Source organism: Diorhabda sublineata, chromosome 9 (assembly GCF_026230105.1).
Source record: "Diorhabda sublineata isolate icDioSubl1.1 chromosome 9, icDioSubl1.1, whole genome shotgun sequence".
NCBI classification, from domain to species: Eukaryota; Metazoa; Arthropoda; class Insecta; order Coleoptera; family Chrysomelidae; genus Diorhabda; species Diorhabda sublineata.
The window spans coordinates 7,553,618-7,576,908 of NC_079482.1; the positions used below are offsets into that span (position 1 = coordinate 7,553,618).

General features: G+C 32.6%; 1 protein-coding gene across 1 annotated transcript; it reads right to left on the bottom strand.

Annotated features, from left to right (window-relative positions):
• Positions 1-318: 318 nt before the first annotated feature.
• Positions 319-5,740, bottom strand: LOC130448903 (cysteine-rich PDZ-binding protein). Its single transcript, XM_056786493.1, has 2 exons — positions 5,473-5,740; positions 319-5,339 (listed from the first exon to the last, which is right to left on the bottom strand). Exons 1-2 carry the CDS (start codon positions 5,643-5,645, stop codon positions 5,210-5,212), a joined length of 303 nt encoding a protein of 100 aa, XP_056642471.1. The 5' UTR covers positions 5,646-5,740; the 3' UTR covers positions 319-5,209.
• Between the last annotated feature and the right edge of the window lie 17,551 nt (positions 5,741-23,291).

Sequence of the window (23,291 nt, forward strand, 5' to 3'; positions counted from 1 at the left end):
TGTTTACCGAATTTTATACGGAGAGTAAACATTATTTTTCATTTCTCAATTTGCTATGAGTGTCGTGCATATTTATGAAATATTGATTGTTCCTCGCATAACTGTCTTCTGCAATTGATATCGGAATAACTATAAGATATTATATTGTACAGATGCTATTTTATTGTTCTTATTAACAAGCAATAAAGCCTTTTTGATTAGTGGTTTGTTTGATTAACCACGTACCTTAACAACTTCTAGAATAACAATTTGAATTTATTATTTTGTAAAAGTATCTTGATTTATGGAGGTTTTTTTAAGAAAGAAAAATGCTTTATATTATATGAATATATAATTTTCTAATTCCTATTTACCTATTTTACAACAAATATAAACCAGTGAATCATACTTAGTAATTTAATAATTAATATATTCAACAAATTCATTTACATAAAAAGGGAGTTACAGAACAGAGACATACAGACGAAAATTTCGAAAAAAAATGTTTCGCTTATAATTACCAAATTTGGTGTGTCTTTGTAAAAGATATTTCACCCGACGACATGATAGACCCTCCAAAATTTTTTAAAATCTTATCATCTATGAAAAGTACATTGCCCCACTCTTAAATATTCTGGTTCGCATCTTCACATGTGGATCTTAATTTAACTGCATGGTTTTCCATAATGAGTCTCAGCTATTTGAGTCTAGTTCCAGCATTTCTTGAAACACTTCTCACGTTTTGTAAAGTTATTTTTATATAAGACGTTTCTAGAAGTGGTGCTATAAGTATTTTCATGACTCTATTAGTAATAACCTCAGTACTATCTGTTACGATACACTAGCTTAGCTTGTATACTTGGAAGTTTTTACTGATGTAGACTCCCATCTAAAAGAAACTGAACATTTATAAAGAGTTCAATAGTTAAACGAAGCTACTTCAGAGCAATCTGTTTTACAAATAGTGTGTTATAAAATAACTGGAATTATGAAATTGATGCATAATTTTGAGGATTAATAGCATTGTTCCAAAGATTATTTAATAGCAACACTCTTCTCAGAGTCGCGGTACCTCAATGAATGGATAAATATCTCATTTTGAGGTATTGTTCATTCCAAATTTTGATATTTTTTCTGAATAAGAATCTAGAGACTCAAAAATTATTAAAAAATAGCTTTAGCAAAGTGGAATTATTAAGAGCACAAAAGTATCTTGAGTTATCTGAAGATATTGCTTTTTTTCTACATGTTGTTATGGTTGATTTAATATTTGCTTTAGGAAAAGGCTGGATAAAATCTACTTAAATTTTGTTATAATTGTACCCTATTCCGCTTCATTTATGAGGAAACAGATGAAACTGTATTAAAAATTATACAAATAATATGAGAAATTTTAAACATATCTTATTTGGGCTGGCCATAAAAACTTTTTTCAAAAACGAGACAGTCAGTATTTTTGCGGTTGAGGTGTAGGGTACTCAAATGTGCCGGAAATTCCAACATTTATTTTTCATTTGAATTTTAAAGACTTTAAAACATCAAAAAGTGTAAAATATTTTAAAGATGTTTAATACAGGCCAAACCCAAAATTGAATAAAAATGTTTTATAGTTAAGCATGTTTATGTAAAACACTCATTATGTTTAGGAAATAATTGAAACAAAATACAACACAGAGTATTTACAAAACTTACATCCTGTTACAAACTTTTTTTGCAATAATAAAACAAATTCAGTTAAATAGTCTGATCTATCAACATGTATACCAGTGACAGTTCAATCAACATTTTCACCTGATTGTTGTGTACAGTGCTTTGTGTTCGAACGCATCAGGAGCATTCAAGAATCTAAATATGAGTTGTCTCCCAGTGTACTACAGAGCACAGAAATCTGCCTGGATGGACTCTTATTTGTTCAAATAATGGTTTGTTGCCAAATTTGTGAAACAACATTTAACATAATTGAAGTTGCCAATTAAGGTTCTGCTTGTGCTTGACAATGCACCTACACATCCTGAAGAGGACTTCTCTCCGAAATTTTAGGTAAATTGGACAATGAGGGTGAGACAAGACGTCATTTATATGGCAGCTAAAGCATATGATGAGATTCCTTCATCTACATTTACAAAGTCTTTGCAGAAGGTCTGGTCGGATGTAGAAGAGATCGTTGACAAGGCCCAACAAGAAAACCCAAATCCTGATGAAACCACCATGACTACACCCAGGTGTTGGAACAAGATGACAACCAATCAATGTTATCAGATCTTCAACGACTGCCTACAACAGGTGATCCTAACAACTTTGTTGAGAGTGACGTTATGGAATGGATTGTAAGCAATGATGATGAGCTTGGCAATGAGTTATTAAATGACGATGTAATTATTCAAGTTGTAATGAATCAAGATGCTAATGACATAGATGAGGAAGAGGACGGGGAAGAAGGACGTAGTGAGGGAAATTTAAGCCATGAAGAAGAAAGGGCCGCACTTGAACGTGCAAAAATGTACGTTGAGCAACAAGCGTCTGCTACTGCTGTTGACGTAATGTTCATGACAAAGTGGCGTAACTATGCCTTCAAGAACACTATTGTTCAAAAAAAGCAGAAGAAAATAACAGATTTCTTTCAATTTTTTAAGGTTATGTGTATTGTAAAGTGATTTACACAAATATATTTTGAGTTGGTTTTGTTGTGTGTATAGTATGTTTTTTTTCATTATTATCTTTGAACCAGTATCTGTATTTACTTTTTAAATGTGTTACAAAAACGTATCTCCGAGTTGTACAACAAGACAAAGACACGTCAAACATTCTTGTTGGTAAGTACAAAATGCTGTTAAAATATTTTAACAACGTCTTTTGTTGATTTTTTAACGTAGGTAATAGGTTTAATAGGGTTATTTTAAACTTTAGTAGTACATCCGATTAGTCCGGCCATTTGGTCGTTCGGTCGGTAGTCCGGTCCCGAGGTGGCAGAACTAGAGAGATTGTACTGTAGTTTCTTTTTCTTTCCAAATGTACTTCTGGGAACTGCTTATTTTTTTCATCACTTTTGTTTTTTTATGAGCATTTCGTAAAATTCACCACAAGAATGATCCATCAACATGGAACTTACTGTGTCGATGTGTAGACGAAATTTTTAGATGACCAAATGTTATTCATCAAGGAAAATACATGTTCAACTGGATTGATTTAATTATTAATATTCTAGAAGTGAATCTTTACCAAAGGTGTAATAAGAACTTACCAAGTAACAGTTTTTTCTTATTTTATAAAACTGAAATAAATCAAATTTTCGTATTACTGGCAAAAAAACGGGAATTTCCGTAAACCGACGAAACAACCCCAAAAGCCTAAAATAACGGGACTGTCTCGTTCAAAACGACGTATGGCCAGCCTAATCCTATTGTCATATATTTCATAAGTAATATATCCCTTATTTGCATGATGGTGGAAATTTCCATCATAACATTGATTGCTCAAGAATTATATAAAAAACCAAGTTCACTTCAAGTTGATCGTGTCTGCATAACTTTTTAATGTTCATTGCATAAAAAAACATAGCAGTCAAAAATAAGCCAGTGTCACTATCAGTAAAGCGGTGCACAAAATGAACGCGAACTTGACCCCTCAATTTGAATTGAAATTTCTACAATAACTTTACTACAAAACATTTTAAAATGAACGAATTAGATTCAGACGAAGAAAGTGAGGTTATGTTTTTGACATTTAACGACGATCAGCGCGAAAAAGTAGAAAGTTGGTTAACTTCAACGTCAAAAGCCCATCATGCCCCCGTTCATTCTGTGTACGAACTTGAAGTTGTCATTCCACTGTTTGTTGTAGTTGCAATCAAGGTTACTAGAATAATAGAAGGTTTGTGACAATGACAAGATGCGCAGTAGACAAGTGACGTCACCGGTTCTTCACAGTTGTGAGAACGGCAACAAGTCTGAATAAATTCGTTACTTCGAAATATATTCGTTTGTATAGCCAGATCAGCAAAAGATAACACACATCCTCATAACTTGAACATAATGTTAGTGAGCTTCTGTTTGACAAAAAATATAAACAAAACAAAAATGTAAACATAATGAAGTAGCTTATGTTCTAGCAGCTGATCATTTGTTTACAAAAACAGGCGCATGTCACAAACCTTCTATTATTCTAGTAACCTTGGTTGCAATAAACATATGATTCGTTTTTAATTTTGTTTTATTATATGTATTTGAGTTTGTAACATGTGTTTATATTATTATTTGATGTGATTTTCATGTTCTAATCCAAACAAACTTTTTCAGTTTAGTTTTTAATTGCTTGACAAAATAAATTCAAATTACAAGTAAATCGGAATACATGAAGTAAAAATGAATGTCAAGATGACAGCACTTAAAAATGTCATTAGCAGGACCGCCAACCATTCATAATGAGAAAACCGCATTTTTCCTAGACAACCGCTATATAACTATAGAGTCGGGATTCTTCAACCTTATTTGAGCAATTTCTGAAAAAGTTTGCATTTAATTTAAAAAATACCACATGATAGAATTTAACATCACACTGCAGTTACTTATCTCTTAACATATAAGAAAAATATTTTTACTCATTGTTACATTTCAATAATAATCATCTTCATAAACCAGGACACCCAGAACATGACAGACTCCGTAAAATCTGACCTGTACTACAGCTCCTCAATGAAAGATTTGATACAGTTCCTCCACCTCCAAAAGATATAAGAACAAATGTTGCTGAACATTAGACAACAGTGGGTGGGTCACTCCTGTGCAAATATTCTAAATCTAAAGGGTATTCTACAATTTGTGAGTAAATAAAAATAATGATTGTTTTGTTAATTATCATAAAGAATAAAAAATATCCAATGATATCCTCTTTTATTTCTATTTACTACTAAGCTAATGATATAATTTTGCATAATGATGGAAATTTCCATGATATTGTTTTTTGTTAAATCTCTACCATAAATATATACTAATAGTTTTTTAACCATTTTTCCTTTAATTTTGAACATAAATTATATCACCTTGATTTATTTACCGATAAAGAAAAAATCATGCAAAGAAGGGATATGTGAAGCTAGAAGTTATAATTCTCAGAAACCATCTTCAACATTGAGTGCCCCATTCCACTACATCATCTCCCTAACAATAATTCAATTAATATGATTAAACTAAAATACACTTTTCACATTTTAACCCTACACAGCCAGTTTAAACTACACTGCCGATTGCTTGTAATTTTTGGTACTGATTATTTTTTTTCCACACATGGCACATATTCCCTTCTTATAAGCACATGATTGACAATAGTGTGATCCAACTTGATGTACTTTTTGTCTACATATTCTGAAACAATAAGTATAGATAACACTTCCAGAAACGAGAGAACTATACATAACTTTTATTTTAAATATTCTATTCATCATTATAATATGATTCTACTAATTATTCAGATAAAAATTAGAATTAGAAAAATTACCTGCAAGTTTCAAATTTTGTGGTGTATGGATTGAAACGATTTTTGGCTGCAGTTAATGCTTTATTTTCATTAACTTTTCGGCCTCCTGATTCTGTGGTATTTCTTGCTCCAGATTTCCAAGGATCTGGAGTTATTACTTTTCCGCATTTTTTTTGGCATTTATCACAAACCATATTTTCACTAAGAATAGTTATTTACAATTATATAAAATTATTAAATTGTATACTTATAATATAGCTTTATTGTTGTTAATATTTATTTACTAGCACTTTCTGTTTTGACAAATGACAATGACAGTTCTGTAAGGACTTCATAGTAACGCACCATTCCGGTTAAGTTCTATTGTTAAGTATTTAAATTGTATTTAAAATATGGAATATTCAAGTTTTTTTCAACCAAAGGGTATATTTCTAATTTAATTCATGGGCGGACGAAGCGCATAGCGCTACTGCTTCTTATCGGTAACGGTTACGATCGGGAACATGTTAAGCATTCGCTGTCAACATTTCTTCTGTGTCTAGTTAGTTTATGACAGTTTTATTTTCAAAAAAGAGGCTATTTTGGTTGCTTTTATTGAAGTTAACAAGTGTTACATCTAGTGGTAAATGTGGAGTTACTTTGTACAGTTTTTTTTCATAGAATTTCGATGTGTATTTTATAGAGAAGAGAATAAATCATGCAGTTCCAATTCATTTTTCTTATCTTCAAAAACGAATTCAAACATTCTTCTTCTTAGAAAGGTTACAACTTGACGTTTGATCACAGAACACAGTCAATTCAAGGTTAAATTTTATGCCGTGCATGCGCACTTGGTCGTATTGTTATATTTTGCATTTTCATTAAAAAAAAAAAATGAAATAGTGGTTTCTGGAGAAGAAATTAATCGTTTATTTTTGTGTCCATATTAAATCGAAAGACGACACAATTAAAGTTAAAAATAAAAAAACTGCTGCAAAGGAGCATGTGCAAACACTGTTCACAAAGTTGTTGGCAAAGTTTATTAGACATGGACCAATTTTACGTTCGTGGCGATTCGCACTTCGCCTGCAGGTTGCATTACAAATGTACCTTAATAAAGATTAATATTGAAAAATATATGTAGTTTGATATTTGTATGTTTTTTTACTTATAGAAAAAATGTAATTAGCGATTTTTTAGGAAAGTAAACAAAATTTCTCTTATACTTTAAGAATCAACTCAAAGTTAAAGGGAATTTTATTTAGGCTTGCACAATCGCGTGACAATTTCTGTTAGCGTCACTGTTTTTTATTATTTAGAATGTTGTGGTGATATTTAGTTTTTAAAGATTGTTTTAAGTTTAGTTTCCGCAAATAAATTCGTTTTGTTTCAATTTTTATGAGGTATGTCGTAGTTTATTTTTGATAGATTTATTGTTATTAAGAAGAAAGTAGTCAAATATTGAATATAAAATAATTTTTTAGTCATGGCAAATTAGAGAGCAGTTGTTACCTTAGTTTATTTGTTGTTCATTCTATCATTCTTTGAATCTAGGAAAGCTAGGGGGAAAGCTAAAATAGGAGTAACTCGATGCTGTTCACTGCTGTTTGGAAACTGATCGAAGTAATCGGCTCAAACCATATTATGGGATTAAGTAATCAAAATAAAAGTTTTTAGTTGGTTGAGTTCAAGTTTTAAATTTTTAACAAAAAACCAACGTAAATCTGAAACTCTGATAAAAATCGCGTCTGGGTTGGGATCGGAAATCAGATAGATCATCTAACTGATATATCATCTACAATTGCTACATTCATACCATACCCTATGTCTAAGCCAATGCTATTCTGAAAGGTTTTTGAATGGTTATTTATCGTATACAGTTGGAAACTTTTTCATATTTTTTCTACCTACCCTCCCTAGTTTTGGCTAATCCATTGGCACAACTGTTGTCGCAATGGGGATTAGCATACTGAAAGCATTTTTGTAAATATTTTTCTTATTTCAAATCTTAATTACGAATTATATATTCTCAGATTTTTATTTAACAAGTTTTATTCCTTTTTATTCTTTGTCTGTCTTCTTTCGGAATGTTCATCAATGCCAATATTAGAGAAAGAAAGGACTGTCTGTCTCATTGGTATCACTAGGATTATTTAGCCACGTGTATAATGACTAGGTTTGTCTCTGATTGGTAAAGTCATTAGAAAACAGTTTTGCTAATCAGAGCACTGAGTAGGGGCTCTAGGAGTAAGTTAGACTCAGGGCATAGATTTGTGGGCCCCTACCTATCCTTTGTCAATTCTAAAAGTAAAAGTAAAAAGTAAGAAAATAAAAAAAATTCAGGATAAAAATTAAATAGAACAGAACTAAAATATTAATTTTTTTGTGACGGGAAAAAAGTTTGCCATTTAATCTCTGTTGACAGGTAACAAACTTCATGAAATCGCATTCGAGTTATATCACTGCATTAAGCAAAAAAAAATCGATTAAAAATCACTATCAACAATCACATGTCTGTAACGCATAGATTATTCGCAAATTAACAATAAGGTTTAGCCAATCAAAGCTTGTGGAACGTTTAAGTTCTTCCCTATCGAGAGGTCGAGAGAGCCATAAAAGTATTTAGGTGCTGCCGCATTTTTGAATTTACTTTTGTTTCTATGAACGTACTCGAAGGTTTTCCGGCGGATATTATTATAGATCGTTGAATTTTTTGGCGTTTTTAGTGGGTAAAATGCTTCTTATTTATTTTAATTACGATAGATAATAATATGCGCCGGAAAACATTCGAGTACGTTTATAAAAACATCGATCGCCTCCACAGGGAGGAACTTAAAGGCGGATTCACACCAACGGGCACAGTCAGATCAGGTCACGGTCAGAGACAGTCAAGTCAAGATCGCTGCCTCGGGATCTCAATGAGAGTGTTGTCACTGGCGGGCACGGTACGGGCACAGTCAGATCAAGATCGGCGGGCTGCCCGCTTTCTCGCCTTCCCTGCGATCAGGACTGTGCCTGTCCCTGCCCGTCTGCTACCAGTCTGTGAGTGTGAACTACCGCAGTCACAGACAACCACCTGTCTTCAACCTCTTTATTAAAATGGATGATGAGAGACTCATTGAATTGGTCCGGAAGCAGCAAGTTCTATACGACCTTTCCAGCCTTCACTACAGTGATGCATTCCACAAAATGCAGAAATGGCAGGAGATAGGGTACGCACTAAAACAAGGTTAGTTTTTGATTTCATGTTAATTCAAGTAGATAAAACTACTGCCAATTTATGAATACATTTATTTAAATCAAACACATTTTTCCAAAAAGTTCCTTTGTATTTCACGGAAGATATCAAAAATAAATAAATAAAAATAGCCTTTTGAAACATGATTCAACCCTACAATTCAATTATTTATAGCATGTATGTTGATAGAGACAATCAATATTTTCATGTTGAAGAATAATGGGTAATCTTTTCAAAATATATAACTTATTAAAAATGTCATGAGAGCAAAACAAATGAATTTATGTCTGTATGTTCATAATCAAATGTAGTGTCCGTGTGCTTGTTTCAAACAATACCAATTGATACATACATACGACAACTTTTTGTCAACTTTTTAAAAACTATCTGTTTTACATAATTATATGTGAGCAATCTCCGAAAATAGAGATATGCATTGTGATAGAAAAAATGTATGCGTTGCATCAATGCAATTACACATGATCGCCCTGCCAAGGTACGGATCCATTTTCTGAATTGAAGTAATCCTTAAATTTTTCTCTATTATCAAATGCTGATAACCGAGCGTTGTACCCAAGTCCAGGCAAGTCTCTAAGTATACACTCTCGTATCTCCGCCGTAGGTGTATTTTGTAAGTATTGAGGGTTTGTACTATATAAAATGTAGTTATGAAGAATACACGTTGACAATATTATATTTTCCACGTAACCAGGCTGAGAGTTTACTTTTCGGTAGTATAACCTAAATCTTTGAGCCAGCGTACCAAACGCATTTTCCAGAGTTCTTCTGGCTCGCCAATGGCGATAATTGAAAATTCTTTTTGCTGGATCTTGCTGAACTATCAGGATAGATTTACTTGTACCAGGTAAAGGATTTGGACTGGGAATTTTGGGTGAATTAGACTTCAGTGCTTTTCCTAATCTAGAACTTGAAAAAATTCCACCATCACTATTTTAACCGTAGGATCCAACGTCCACAGTTACGAACTTGTAGTTAGCGTCAACTAGTGCTAGTAGAACTACTGAAAATGTTTTCTTATAATTGAAATAGTTGGAGCCACTATTGGGTGGTGCTACTATCTAACAGTGTTTGCCATCAATAGCGCCCATGCAGTTTGGGGAATTCCAATTAGTTTCAAAATCTTGGGCTATTTTCACCCAGTCTTCTGCTCCAGGCGTTGGAATGAAAACACTCAAACAGTTTTTCACTATTGCTTGACAAACTTCATGTACCATGCACCAACAGTGCACTGTTGGGTGACCTAGTCGATAGCTGTACGAAATCGTAACAAAAGAATCACCAGTTGCAAGAAACCTGAAAACAATCAAACAAATATAAAAAAACTTATAATAAAATTGTAATAAATTTGATGCATATGAGTATAAAATTAGTTATTTTTTTCAATATCTAATTCATATATTAATGCTTTTGTATTTAGTTTTCAGACCCTTGCAAATGTAAGACAAGATGGGAGTCTTTACGAATTCAGTTCAGACGATACATTCGGAGTAAGAAAACTACTACAGGCCATTGGATTCGATCTCCTTTGAAATGGAAATATTATGAGAACATGCTGTTTCTAAAACCGTACATAAAGGACAAAATGAGGTATACCTCTGTGACATCAGGGCATGACCACATCTTTTTTCCTGAAGAAGAATCAGAAAACGACACGGTGGAGAGACTTGAGGGATCAGAAGCTGAATTCCCCCCATTCTTGTGACCCCACTTTGAAAGTCACGCGCCTTTCCTTCAAAGCAAAAGTCAATCGAAATTGCTTCGGGTGTTTTAATGAAATATATTTTGGACGAGGAAAAAAACAGAAGGAATAAAAGCAAAATAGTAAGGATGATATAGATTTATTTTTTGACACTATGGCTTTCATAATCAAAGACAGTCAAAAAATTTAGCAAAAAAAACAAGATCCTGGCAAAACAGAGAGTTTTCGCTATTGTCAATGAATTGGAAGGGATTAATTTGAATGAAAAGCAGAACTTCAATGCCGGAAACCCGCAATATTATAATCCTCAATATCCTCCCCAACATTCGTCTACAAAGCAAGCGTCGGCCCATACATCGCTCACTGTGTTGACACCTTTTTCTCCCACTACATCCCAAACATACATCTGCAAGTTCATACTTGGAAAGTTTTTCATCAGAAGAGAATTACTGAATTTAAATTTTGTGAACCCAAAGCTTTGTATCAATTTTTTTAAATAAGAAATATTATTATATATTATAAAAAATATTTCTATAATTTTTAATTTATTTATTTAGACTCAAACAAACAACGAGTTTTTCAGCTGGAGTCACAGCTTTCCTGAAGTGAGTATATATCTTCATTATGTCTTCTTTACTGAGATTCAACAAGTAGTTTTACAAACTTTCCTTTATCCCTCCTTGATTTAGCGATATCATGTACCCAAAAGCGTCTTTGAAATCGCGATTTATTAATATTCTCTTCCTCCTCTAAAATTAAAGCAATTTTTAATACAGTCAATTTTCTAAATGGTATTATTGTAGAAGACAAGTGCTGATGATAGTGAATGATGGAGATAGGCATATCTGTTCGCACTGATTTATAGGCACAAACTGCCTGCAATCTACCCGCGCTGTGTGAATTGCTTGCCCGTGACTGGACGGTGATCTGTCCGTGACCTGATTTGAGTGTGTCCGTTGGTGTGAATCCGCCTTAAACGTTCCACAAGCTTTGATTGGCTATTTGTTAATTTGCGATTAATCTATGCGTTATAGACATGTGATTGTTTGGTGATTTCTGATCGATTTTTTTCGCTTAATGCGAACGTTTTGAAACACCCTGTATATATATATAGATATATGAATATTTTTTTTCTATAATATCTTGCGCTCGTTGTAGAAGATAAGAAACATGATCTGGAAGATATTTTAATTATAACTCATGCATCCTAAGTCACAAAAAAACCGCATCGTTATAGGAATAACAGAAAAAGCATTAAAATTAACTTCTTTAGAATATCACCAACATTACACAATAAGAACAATATAAATCCAAGTACACAAATAAATTCAACTAAAGAAAAAGATAAATACTAATATAGTTAACCAAGACGCGAAGCTATGATCTCAAGACAGGAATGAAACTTCCTACCGAGGTTTGTATACTATTTTATTTCCAACCATCATTTTTCTCAGAATAATCAGATACCTATTTTTTACTGTTGCTATGTGGTAAACAGCAGTCACCAATATAAATATATGTTGGATCAAGTCGGATGGATACTAAGTTTGCGAATTGAGAAAAATGTTCTCCGATGAAGATTTGATGGATTGTACCGCTCCAGAAATACGACAGGTTGCTGACGCAGCAGCACATGGTTGCTCTCAAAAGTAATCATCGCTACCTAAAAGCTATTGAAATATATAGGAAGTGGTGCGAAGAAAAAAAGATAAAGAATACCAGTCCCGAAACTGTACTCTCAGCATATTTTGGAGAGCAAACCAGACAAAAAAAGCCGTCTACTTTTTGAGCAATGTACAGTATGATTCGAAAGATGCTGGAAATTGGGGAAAAAACTGATATATCGAGAGATGGGAAACAAATTGTGGGCTTCAGGTCCAAGAAATCGAACGTATTTTCCAAGAAAAATCTAGAGGATCTTTTAAACAAGGCTCCAAACCAAATGAATGTTTAGCGATACAGGTAATATATTTATAATCTTCAAATAGGTATTTTTTTTAAATCGTGTTTTAGCTTATACAAGTGCACAGTTATTATGGTATTATATTTTTCTCATTGTTTTAGGTCGCACTAATAATAGGCGTATCTGGAGCTTGTCGGACGAACGAATTAGTGAAAATGAAAATTTTTGATTTTGCTTTTTTTAAGAAAAAATTTCGGTTGAAATTCCAGATTCCAAAATACATACAAGTAGTTTATTTTTCTTTACTGATCATTCGAGACTACATGAATTTAAGAAAAAACATAGAAATAGATTTTTTGTTTAGCTTAGAGGAGTAATAGTAAAAAATCAACAATTTTTCCCAAAAAACTGCTACTTTTTTAAATTTTTTTTAAATTAAATTTTTAAATAAAATAAAACTTAAACTTTAAATAAAATTAAACTTTTTAAAATTTTAGAGGACTCGAAAGGCTTTAAAAGTCACGCTCTAAGAAGAATCGCCGCTACGTTACTCTCCAAAAGCGGTGCAAATGTACTCCAATTAGAACAGCTGGGAGAATGGAAATCTAGTAATGTCGCAGAAGGTTATGTGGATGGCTCAATGGAGAATAAACCCAAAACTACCAATAAGCTGTCCCAATGTGCCATGTCTTCTAAAGCTGTTGCAAGTAGTTCACAAACCTTTGTCTGTTGGAGACGCTAGCGCTGGTACAGGCCTAAATATTTCTATAAACTCTTGTAATAATTCAAATTTAACCATTAATTTCAATAAGTAGTTTAGTGTATTTTAGTTCATTGTTGTTTTTTATTGTTTGCCATTAAATAGGTATTATATTTGTTAATGTGCTATATTTTTAAATATGGAAAATTTCATCTGGAATAGATGAGGAAAATTTTAACGATCACAATATTTTCGAGGGCGGGAAGTGAGGGCGGTTAATGAGGGCGGGAAGTAAAGGTGTGTAATATCACACTTTCTAACCTTCAAAGACGTTAGTGATAACAGCATTGCATGTATTGTTATAAATAAAGATACATTTCGTTTATATTAAAAGTAGAATCATTAAATGTGCATTGCATGAATTATACATTCCTTACACTATTCAATACAACAGTAGAATTTTCTTATGTTGAAATTATATTTCTTCCTGTCATCACAAGTCATATTGATATACTTGGTCGCAAATCCGGTGTTTTTTCAGCACTACTATACGTTATAAACAATTTATTAGCTATTTCTGTCCTGTGTGCTACCGATTCATCAGCAGACCCTACCGTTCATGACTTTCAACCGCCATGTTTCTTTAGTGTCATCAAATCACCCCTAAAATTAACTAAAAGTGTAGCAGACGATCTTCTATATCAGGGGTCTCCAAACTTTCCAGCCTTAGGGCCATACTGATTACTCCAGTAAGTTCCGAGGATCAAAACCATATTATCATTGTTGCCGGTGGTAAAAAGTGAAATAGTACACTGATGAAAAAAAGGTGCGAAAAAGTACGCAGCGTTTAAAAAAGGCTGCAAATCGGACTAAAGTCCGCAAAACGCCAACACTGCATATTTTTAGTTTTCCTGTCATTATCTGTAATTTTTAGATTAGTCGTAGAGTACGAGCCATGAGGAGTAAAGTGACACGACATCTGGCGGACACAAGCGGAAATAGGTAGTACCTTCTATCGCTAACAGATGGCGCTAATAGCACGTACAGAATAATCTCGTTGGTTCAATAAAGTTCTGGTGTCTTCCACTCATTTCTAGATGGCAGTAATTGGAATATATAAGAAGGCTAGTGGTGCACAAGTCAGTTCCTATGACACTGTTCTGAAATAAAATAGTGCGTACCTCCTTAAAACGTGTTTGTGCGTGTTTAAGTTTAAGACATCTTTGTAACAGTATTTTGATTTGAATTGTTGCTTTTGTGTATGATTTAGTAGTATGGAAAAGATGCGAAAAATTGATAGTGAATGAAAATTCAAAGATCAGTGGAACATTCAGTATTTCGTAATTGAGTCCAGTAACAAGGCGCTATGTTTGATTTGCAATGAAAGCATAGCTGTTCTCAAAGAATATAACATTGAACGTCATTATGAAACAAAACATTTTCAAAATTACTGAAAATATACAGGAAGTTTGCGGACAGAAAAATTCGAAGCTATGAAGCGCGGATTGAAATCGCAGCAATCTTCATTTATAAAACTGAAAACTGAACTTCTTGATATGTATAGTATTCATGGCACAACTTATATATATATATATATATATATATATATATATATATATATATATATATATATTATACAGATATTTTTAAAGGAGTTGAAATGGCCATTAATCAAAAGAACCTTCTATGGAAAAACTTGAAATGTATTACAACTGATGGAGGCAAAAACATGAGTAGGAAAGATAAAGGAGTGGTCGCTCTTGTGTCAAAGGCTGTAGAAAATGACGGTGGTTCAAAACTATTAGTCTTACATTGTATCATTCATCAACAGTCTTTGTGCGGAAAATGTTTGGATATGTCTGAAACCAGTCATATCAACTGTTAATTTTATCAGATATTTTGGGCTGAATCACCGACAATTCCGACAATTTATTGAAGAGATTGGAGAAAATGACTTACCTTCCATACTGCCGTACGTTGGCTTAGTTGTGGGAAAGTACTTCAGCGCTTTTTTGAACTTGGCGCAGTGATCGAAATTTTTTTGAATGAAAAGCATCGCCCTCTTACTGAATTACAAAACAATGTATGGCTGTGGAAGTCAGCATTCTATGTTGATTTGACAAAACATGTGAACGAACTGAATTTGAGATTGTAAGGAGAAAACCAGCATCTTCCTGATTTATACAATCACAACTACGAAGTAAATGTTTTTCACATTTTAAAACATGTGAAATATTCAGCCACACCACTGAGACTAAGCTTCCTATCGATTTTGCAATCGAAACTTTGAGTGCTTTGAAAATAAATTTTTATACTCGTTTCGCGGACTTTGATGCCATTGCGAATCAAATTAAGATTTTCCAGAATCCTTTTGATACTGCAATTGAAACCCTAGTCCCGGAACTTCAAATGGAAATGATTTTATGGAAATTTTATAAGAGTCTTCCACTGACACAATTTGATAATTTGCATAAATTTCTGTTTTTGGTACTACTTATTTGTGTGAGAAGATCTTCTCCAAAATGAAGTACAAACAAAATGTTTACAAACAAAATGTTTACAAATCTAAATTAACTGATGAGCATCTTAAATCTCTTTTAATAATTGGTACAAGTAAAATTAGTCCACAACTACAAACTATTGTCAGTGGAAAATCTCATTAGTATTTCATATGTCATTATGCTTGTTATAAGTTATGTCTGTATTTAAAATGTATAAAATGTTAGTTGGATTCATTTTAATAATAATTTGTTAGTTATTATATACTGAAGTTAAATTTTCTGCATATTATACACGTCTTTACTCATCAAAATTCTGTGTTTCTTTATCCAACTTATCACAAAAACAATAACAAAAAGCCTACAACAATGTTATGAGTAGTTAGCCCATATTAATAATTATTCAACATAAAATTACAATACTTCAGTAAACTAAATTTAATTTGCTATAAAAAATATGTTCTCTAAAAGAAGTTTTCAAGTATGCTAGCTCTCCGAGGGCCGGATGTGGCCCTCGGGCCGTATTTTGGAGACGCCTGTTCTAAATGAATGACCTATGAATGTTTCGAGGAAACAAATAAAACTGATTTCCACCCACAACTTAATTGATACATATTCCATTGTGATATGCAAAGAAAACAGGCGGCGATCCTTTACTGCTACTGGACAAAGGGCTTTCTACATTTTGTAAAATTTAAGATATTTTTCAATAATTAAAAATCTTATGTTCACATCAGTCCTTGTTTTTTATGTTTTATCATTAATAACATTCACAAATTTTCAATATTATCTATACTCCATTCGGAAAGAGTATAGAGTGATAAATGAATCCCTCTCCTGGCCACCATAGCCGTGGTCACATTTGAGAACAATTTATTATTTTATTTTATCAAACCTTAGCAGACAGGTTAATTTGAAAACGATTTGTAAAATGTTTCCTGGGAAAAATGATAATTAGGTACATTTTGCAAGAGGGTATTAAAAGATTAAAATTTCTAGCGCAGTGTTTGTCAAGAAACGTTTACAAAACTTTACTGAATATTCAATATGTCGACTTTTGAAAACTATACTCCAATATATAAGTTGAAGACGCATGCACGCTCTGTTAACGAGAAAGCCATGGCTTTAAATGTATATGGTGCATTAAAACATCAGTACCCTTCAGTGGGTGTGGATGATCTAACAAGTATGTGTTATGAATGCAGATGTGTTCGAGGAATATTTTATACAAATGCTAGCTCTTATTCCAGCCGGATCTGTAATTGTTCTTGACAACACCAGTACCACTCGAGATAAGTTGAAAGTCTACCTACGACGTTATGGAGAAAAAAAGACGCTTTAAAAAACGTTATTGATGAAAACTGGAAAAAATGCTTTCAGCATGTTATCAAAGAGGAAAAAAATATGTGGGAACTAGACAACATTATTGATCAAACTATAGAACCTCTCATGATTAATTTAAACAATTCATCCTCTAGTTCTTCGGAATAAAATACATATATTGCAAATATATACGAAAAATATACGAAAAACCCATTGCAACGGCTATGATGGTAAGGGTCTTACTTTTGGGGAGATTCAGAAGAAGAAATAAAGATATCCTTCAATTTTGGAAAGAAAAGGATTGCCATTCGGATTATCTAGGTAACCGCTTACATTTTAGTACAGTTAATTATGGGGAAAATATATCTCTGTCCAGTTCCTTATTTATCATTGGCATATTTAAATATTCCAAATTTTGGACGTAAAGTACCGTACTAAAAATTTCAGGGTTTTGCATTTATAATAAGCATTCATTACTCTACGCTCATTCCAAATAGAATATAATGTTACCTCGCTGATTTCACAAATTCGATAAGCTTCTAAATACAAAAAGCAACAACAACCTTTACCATTGAATAAACTACTCGTAGAAATCGCAGATTTCTTAAGGCCCCCATACACTAGGGGTATACATGACAATCTTATCCGAACAGTTAAAATTGTATGTGCAAATTTGCCGCTTTTAAACACACATGCAGTGTCGGAAAAGAAAGTTTGCAGTTGTGTGTTTCACGATGAACTGCAAGGACATAATTGCAGGGGCGTTTATTTTTGCTTTAAAAAAATAATTCACGTAGAAAACGTTCGAAATGGTCAAGAGATTGGATATTAAAAAGAAACGAATTTTCCCATGATAATCTATTAAAAGATTTCAAACTGAAGATACTTATTTGGAATTGTTAAACCGTGTCACACCTTTGATACAAAAGCAAAATTCGCACCTTCGGCAGTCTATATCCTGTCATGAACGTCTTACGGCAACATTACGATATCTTGTTCCAGGGCGAAATTTTTAACAGCAATATCAGCTCAAGCCTTAGGACGCATAATACCAGAAACATGTGATGCTTTAAGCACGATTTTAAAGGACGAATATTTAAAGGTAAGTTTAAGTACAGTGGAAGCAATCTGTCCTAAATTATCAGTTTGAATATATTGTATGTATGGTTATTCTTGATTGTCGAGAAACATTTCCCAATTCAGCCTCAAATATTACATCAGTTATTAATTTTTCTGTTATGAAAGCAACATTTGCACATAAATCTCTTATTTGTGAGCTATGTTCTTGCCAATAATATCGAATTTATCTTCTCCAGTATCAAGTTGTTTTGATATTTTTTCCAGTATGTCATCACCTCTATTTCTGGATCTCTTTAATCTAGGGGTATCTTTTACTCGCGGTATAGATTGTAGTGTATTGACATTGCTCTCATTGTCAGGAGTTGACTGTGTGGTAGACGCAGGACATGAAGTACTCGTATTAGAACTTGGTCTCTCGTTATCCTGATTCGCTTCTATAGAGCAGGGTCACTCTATTTCTCTTTCATTAAAATCTTTGTGAATCCTCATTCTAAAAATAAATTGCTACTCAAAATTGTGTATCAAAGAAAATAAATACTGGCAAACACATGCAGATCCTACCACCCCCAAATATGGGCTCATATTATTATAACTATAAAAGCACGGTGGAGTGATAGAGAATACGGCTTTTTATCAGAAATTAATAAAACGGTCATTGAATTTACAGTGTTCATCGAAAATTAACAACAATTCAAAATGTTACTTCCTGTTGTCTTTATTGGTGATGACGCATTTACTTTGCGTACTGATTTTTTGAAGCAGTTTGCTCAGAAACTTTTAAGTAAAGAGAGATGAATATTCAACTATAGACTTTCCAGTGAACGTCATCTAATCGAAAATGTGTTTGGAATTCTGATACTGAATACTGAAAAAGTGGTAATGGCTCGCTGTACATAATTTTTTACGAAGAAAACGGGGCGAGCAATACATTCCGTCGGCAGTAGATGAAGACAATTATGCAACTGATCATTTACGTCCACTGCATAATGGTTTTATAGACTTGTAGGTCGGACGAAATCGGGGTGCGTCCGAAATAACCAAAAATATTCGAAATGCCTTTATGAATTATTTTAATAATGATGGTGCCGTATCTTGGCAAAATCAATATATTTAAATTTAACTTTTTTAAAAGCATAAAAATGGAATATTTGCTTACATTTCTTTTCAATAAAGTGTTTTTGTTATTACTTTATTTATTTGACCTCAAAAAACGTAGTACAAATAAAATTAGAGTTGTTTAAATTGATTGGACCAATAAGCGATTCTTGTTATACCTACAACTAAAATATAATTATATTTATACTTACAATGGCTTCCGCATTAACAACAATATTGTTTTGGCTTTCTCTTGGCATCTCTTGATCTGTAAGGAACAGCAAATAGTTGAAATACCACAAGTGTGGTGTATAAATATCATCCGACCTTGCTCCAGATTTGGTCTTTACTTTTTTCATCTCTTTTCTAAAAGATCCCCTTAGTCAGTAAATCTTTTTCTTAACATCATTTTAAGAAGCTTCTGGATCTATTTCTCTCAGCTTGTTGATCATAATTATTTTTTCTTATTTTATTCTCTTGGAGCATTCTGAAGATTTTATTTTCCATAAACTTGGCAATGATTTATATAACTCCAAAAATTCAATAGTAAAATCTCTATTCCACATTCTTGTATCGGCCATTTTGCAGAACTATTATGTTTTTTCCGACGGATTTGAATGAATACCACATACACTAGCAGATTTGCATGAACACATTAGCCTGTACGGACAAAATTTCAGGTCATGTCGGAGATGAAGAAGGTCGGTTAACATCGTCGTGATTGGTTCATACAATAGCAATTTTGTACGCGTTAAGATTGTCGTGTTTATCCTTAGTGTATGGGGGCCTTTAGGCTTGTAATCATTTCCCATTTTGTTTTAGAGCTGTAATTATTTTTTTATTTTATTTTAATATTTTTAAATGTCTACATTATTATTGGATGGCAACACACTTTTAATCATTGAATCATTTGACTACACTATTGATAGTTTTGTTACTGTGCCAATTATGAAAAATAAGTCAATAACACCCTCTCCGAGAAATAACTGTATGTATTTCGCTTTTATAAATTTTCCGCGATTTAGCTGGTAATGATTTTTCTGACGCTATTTTGAATACTTGTATAATTCCGGTGGAAAACTCGGAATCACCGTATTGAAAATATACCTCTACAACCTCAAGCTAAAGCCTAGTACATTTTTCTTTGTATAATAACTAACTATTTTTGAAAAGCATGAAAAAATCTTTATACAGGATAAAGGCAACATAATTTTTTCTAAAATTGTTCAATTGTACTCACAATACGGAAACCTTTAACAAGTACAATTAGAGCTCTAATGTCAATATGTAGCAAATATTTGGAAAGCATACAGTTTGAAAGTTTATTTTCCAGGGCTGATGGAGTAGGGGAATTGGGAGAGTGAGCCTCAGGGCAAAATCTTTTGTGGACATGAATCAATCATTTATAAAATTTTTGATGCAAACTTTACTTTACAAAAAGGAAGATCAAACCAAAAAAAAAACAAACTCTTTATACCGTATCAGAAAAAAGGAGTTCTATTACTGCAACCAGCCACAAGTCATTAACCACTAAATTTAGTTTGTGACGAGCACAGCAGGGACGATTAAAAATTCTAACTCTTCCTTTCTTATTCAGCTTTGAATCCGTTTGCCTAATTCGTAAGCACGCTTCTCCAATTTCAGAAAGATCGTTCCATCCAATACCACTGGCTATCCACTTAAAAACTCTGAGCACGACCTTTATCTACCTACTCCATGTTCAGAAATAGTTAAGGGCTTTTTTTTACAATGCGCAATCACTTGCCAATTGAAATCAAATCGATATCATTTTCTCCCACATTTTGCAATAATTTCAGGGCATATTTACTACTCTAAACGACTTCTATTCTAATAATAATATTCAATTTCGGACATGCTGCATACTGTTTTCATTTTTACTATGGACTCATATGCGACTTATATACTAATTATCACCTATTACTATTATCTATAATTTTGTTACTCATTGTGGTTTTCCTCTGTATATTGAAATTTAATCACTTGTATGTTGGTTATTCAGTTTTTACAAGCTTTTGTCTACAAATTGTAACAATTTTTGGACAATAAAGCATTTCTCTTTCTCTCCCTCTCTCACAGAATGTATATTCTGCGTTGGGTGGAACACCTTTAATTTTGACCTGAACGTAGCCTTGACTATAATAATTGATCATTGTAATATTTAGATCTTCCAAAATTCTCTAGATTTCCTTTGTCATATCTTCGTTATGGTCAAATCTCCAGCTAGATATTTACTGCGAAGAGAGAGCCATCAATTTCACTGGTTTTAGTGACATCTATACTTATAAACTATTTATTATCTGCTATCGTCTGGTTCAAGATGAAGTTGTTTAGTATTTAATTGAATAACAAATTTACTTACATCCAATTGATTTTCTCAGAATTTGTTTTATTCTTAGCAAGTAAGAACTAAAGTTACTTTTGTTTTTTATATCTTTAGCCTACCGTACAACTCTTAGCAACCCACTTTACAATATTATCTTCAAATTTAAACAAACTTTTTGAGCATCACTAAATGGTGAATAATTAATGAATATGTGACCTGGAAATAGTGGGAATTAAATTATAATTATAATATACGGACGACTGGGTTGTATGGGATTCCCGGAATTACGTTCGGATCAAATTCACTGTTGCCAGATGCTTTTAACGAATATTAAACATAGGTGGTGAGAACTTACATACACATATACATTTTATCTATTCTGAGACAAAAATGCTCTAGAATCGGTAGCATCGAAGGGTCCTTTCGGCCGATTTGTTTAGTAATATGTCCGCCGCTGGACCAATGCATCATTTGGTATTAGGTATAATAAATTTAGAGGTTCAAACACGAAAACCTATATTAAAACGAAATGAAATTCTGCATGGTCTAAAGATAGGATAAATTTTCATTTACTACTCAGAAAATATCAGATATGCCAAATAAAAAATAACGATTGACGTTTTTTAAATAAGTTTATTTGAAATTCTCTTAGTTACCCTCTATGAGCTGAGCCGAAGAAAATATTCACATACACCTATTTATGTAACATATCCATTATATTTAATATTTATATCGGTGAAAATAATAAATCTAATTTCGTATAGAATCTTCCTGTTGATTGAACAATTCAGGCGGCTAGAAATAAACAGCAACAACCTGTTAATAAAATCCACCCTTTACACGCATTGAAACCTGTTGTACTTGCCCTAGAAACGCGCGTCAGTATCGTATCTTCTTGAACCCCTTGTTGTCAACGCTCGTTGTTGATACAGTAGCCAGTGTTGCAAGACGAATATGATTTTCATAACATTTGAAGAAATCAAAATTGTTTTGATATAAACGCTTTTCAAATTTAAACTATACTATTAATACAAATATTAAATGAATTTCTGAAAATAATAATTGTATATTCACAATAATTATGAGCAAATATGTTAAAATTAACATTAGGGGCCATCCATATATTAGGTTAAGAGGGCGGGAGGGGTCGACGAAGTATGATATTTGGGATAAGGGGGTGGAAGGGGTCCTAAATTTCGTGACCTCACATTTCAAAATATAATATAAAAATATAATATCGATAAATGTCATTAAGTGCATTGTGCCTAGCAGTGATTTATCTGTTTCTATTTCATTTGACCACTGACTTTCGCGGATTAAACAACGTCGTTCTTAGCTCTGCTATTTCGTGATTTTCAACATAAGAAAAAGTTTAAAATGAACAAAAGAGAAATTCAAATGATCTTTACGGTAAACTATATTTTGCCATATAAATAATGTCATATAAAGCCACTAATCAACATAAGCAATTACATAAGAGGCAGCAAGAAGTTTCGTACTCAAAGACAACAAATTAACAACTCAAAAGACAACGAAGTGGCTGCTATGCCAGTTATACATAATTTAAAGTAGTGGAATCAGTGACACAAGATTATTAAGTTTACCTATATCTTTAATTAATATTTTTTGTTTTGTTAATTTCTTTAAATAATATAATTAATCGTGTTTTTGTTTTGTTAATTGTTTGATTTGATGTTAGTTTTATTAAATAATTTAAATGGGAATGAAACTGATTTCGGAACCGCTGTTTTCATTCAATAATTCCGAAATGTAATTTGCAAAATCTGTGACGGCAATCTAGGGAGGGGGGAGTCTCACAAATGTGACCAACTGTGACAAGTATGGGGGGGAGTGGCAAAAATCAAATAGAATAAAAATAAAAATCACAAAATTTCATTAAGATGACGTGTAATATCATTTTTCTGTTATTTATGAATGTAATACCCAAATATGCAAGGCG

Bases quoted from the DNA above. Each gene is read 5' to 3' on its own strand.
- LOC130448903 (XM_056786493.1), bottom strand. From the start codon at position 5,645: ATGGTTTGTGATAAATGCCAAAAAAAATGCGGAAAAGTAATAACTCCA. The intron at 5,340-5,472 runs GTAATTTTTCTA...TTATTGTTTCAG, and splicing joins ACAAAATTTGAAACTTGCAG to AATATGTAGACAAAAAGTAC.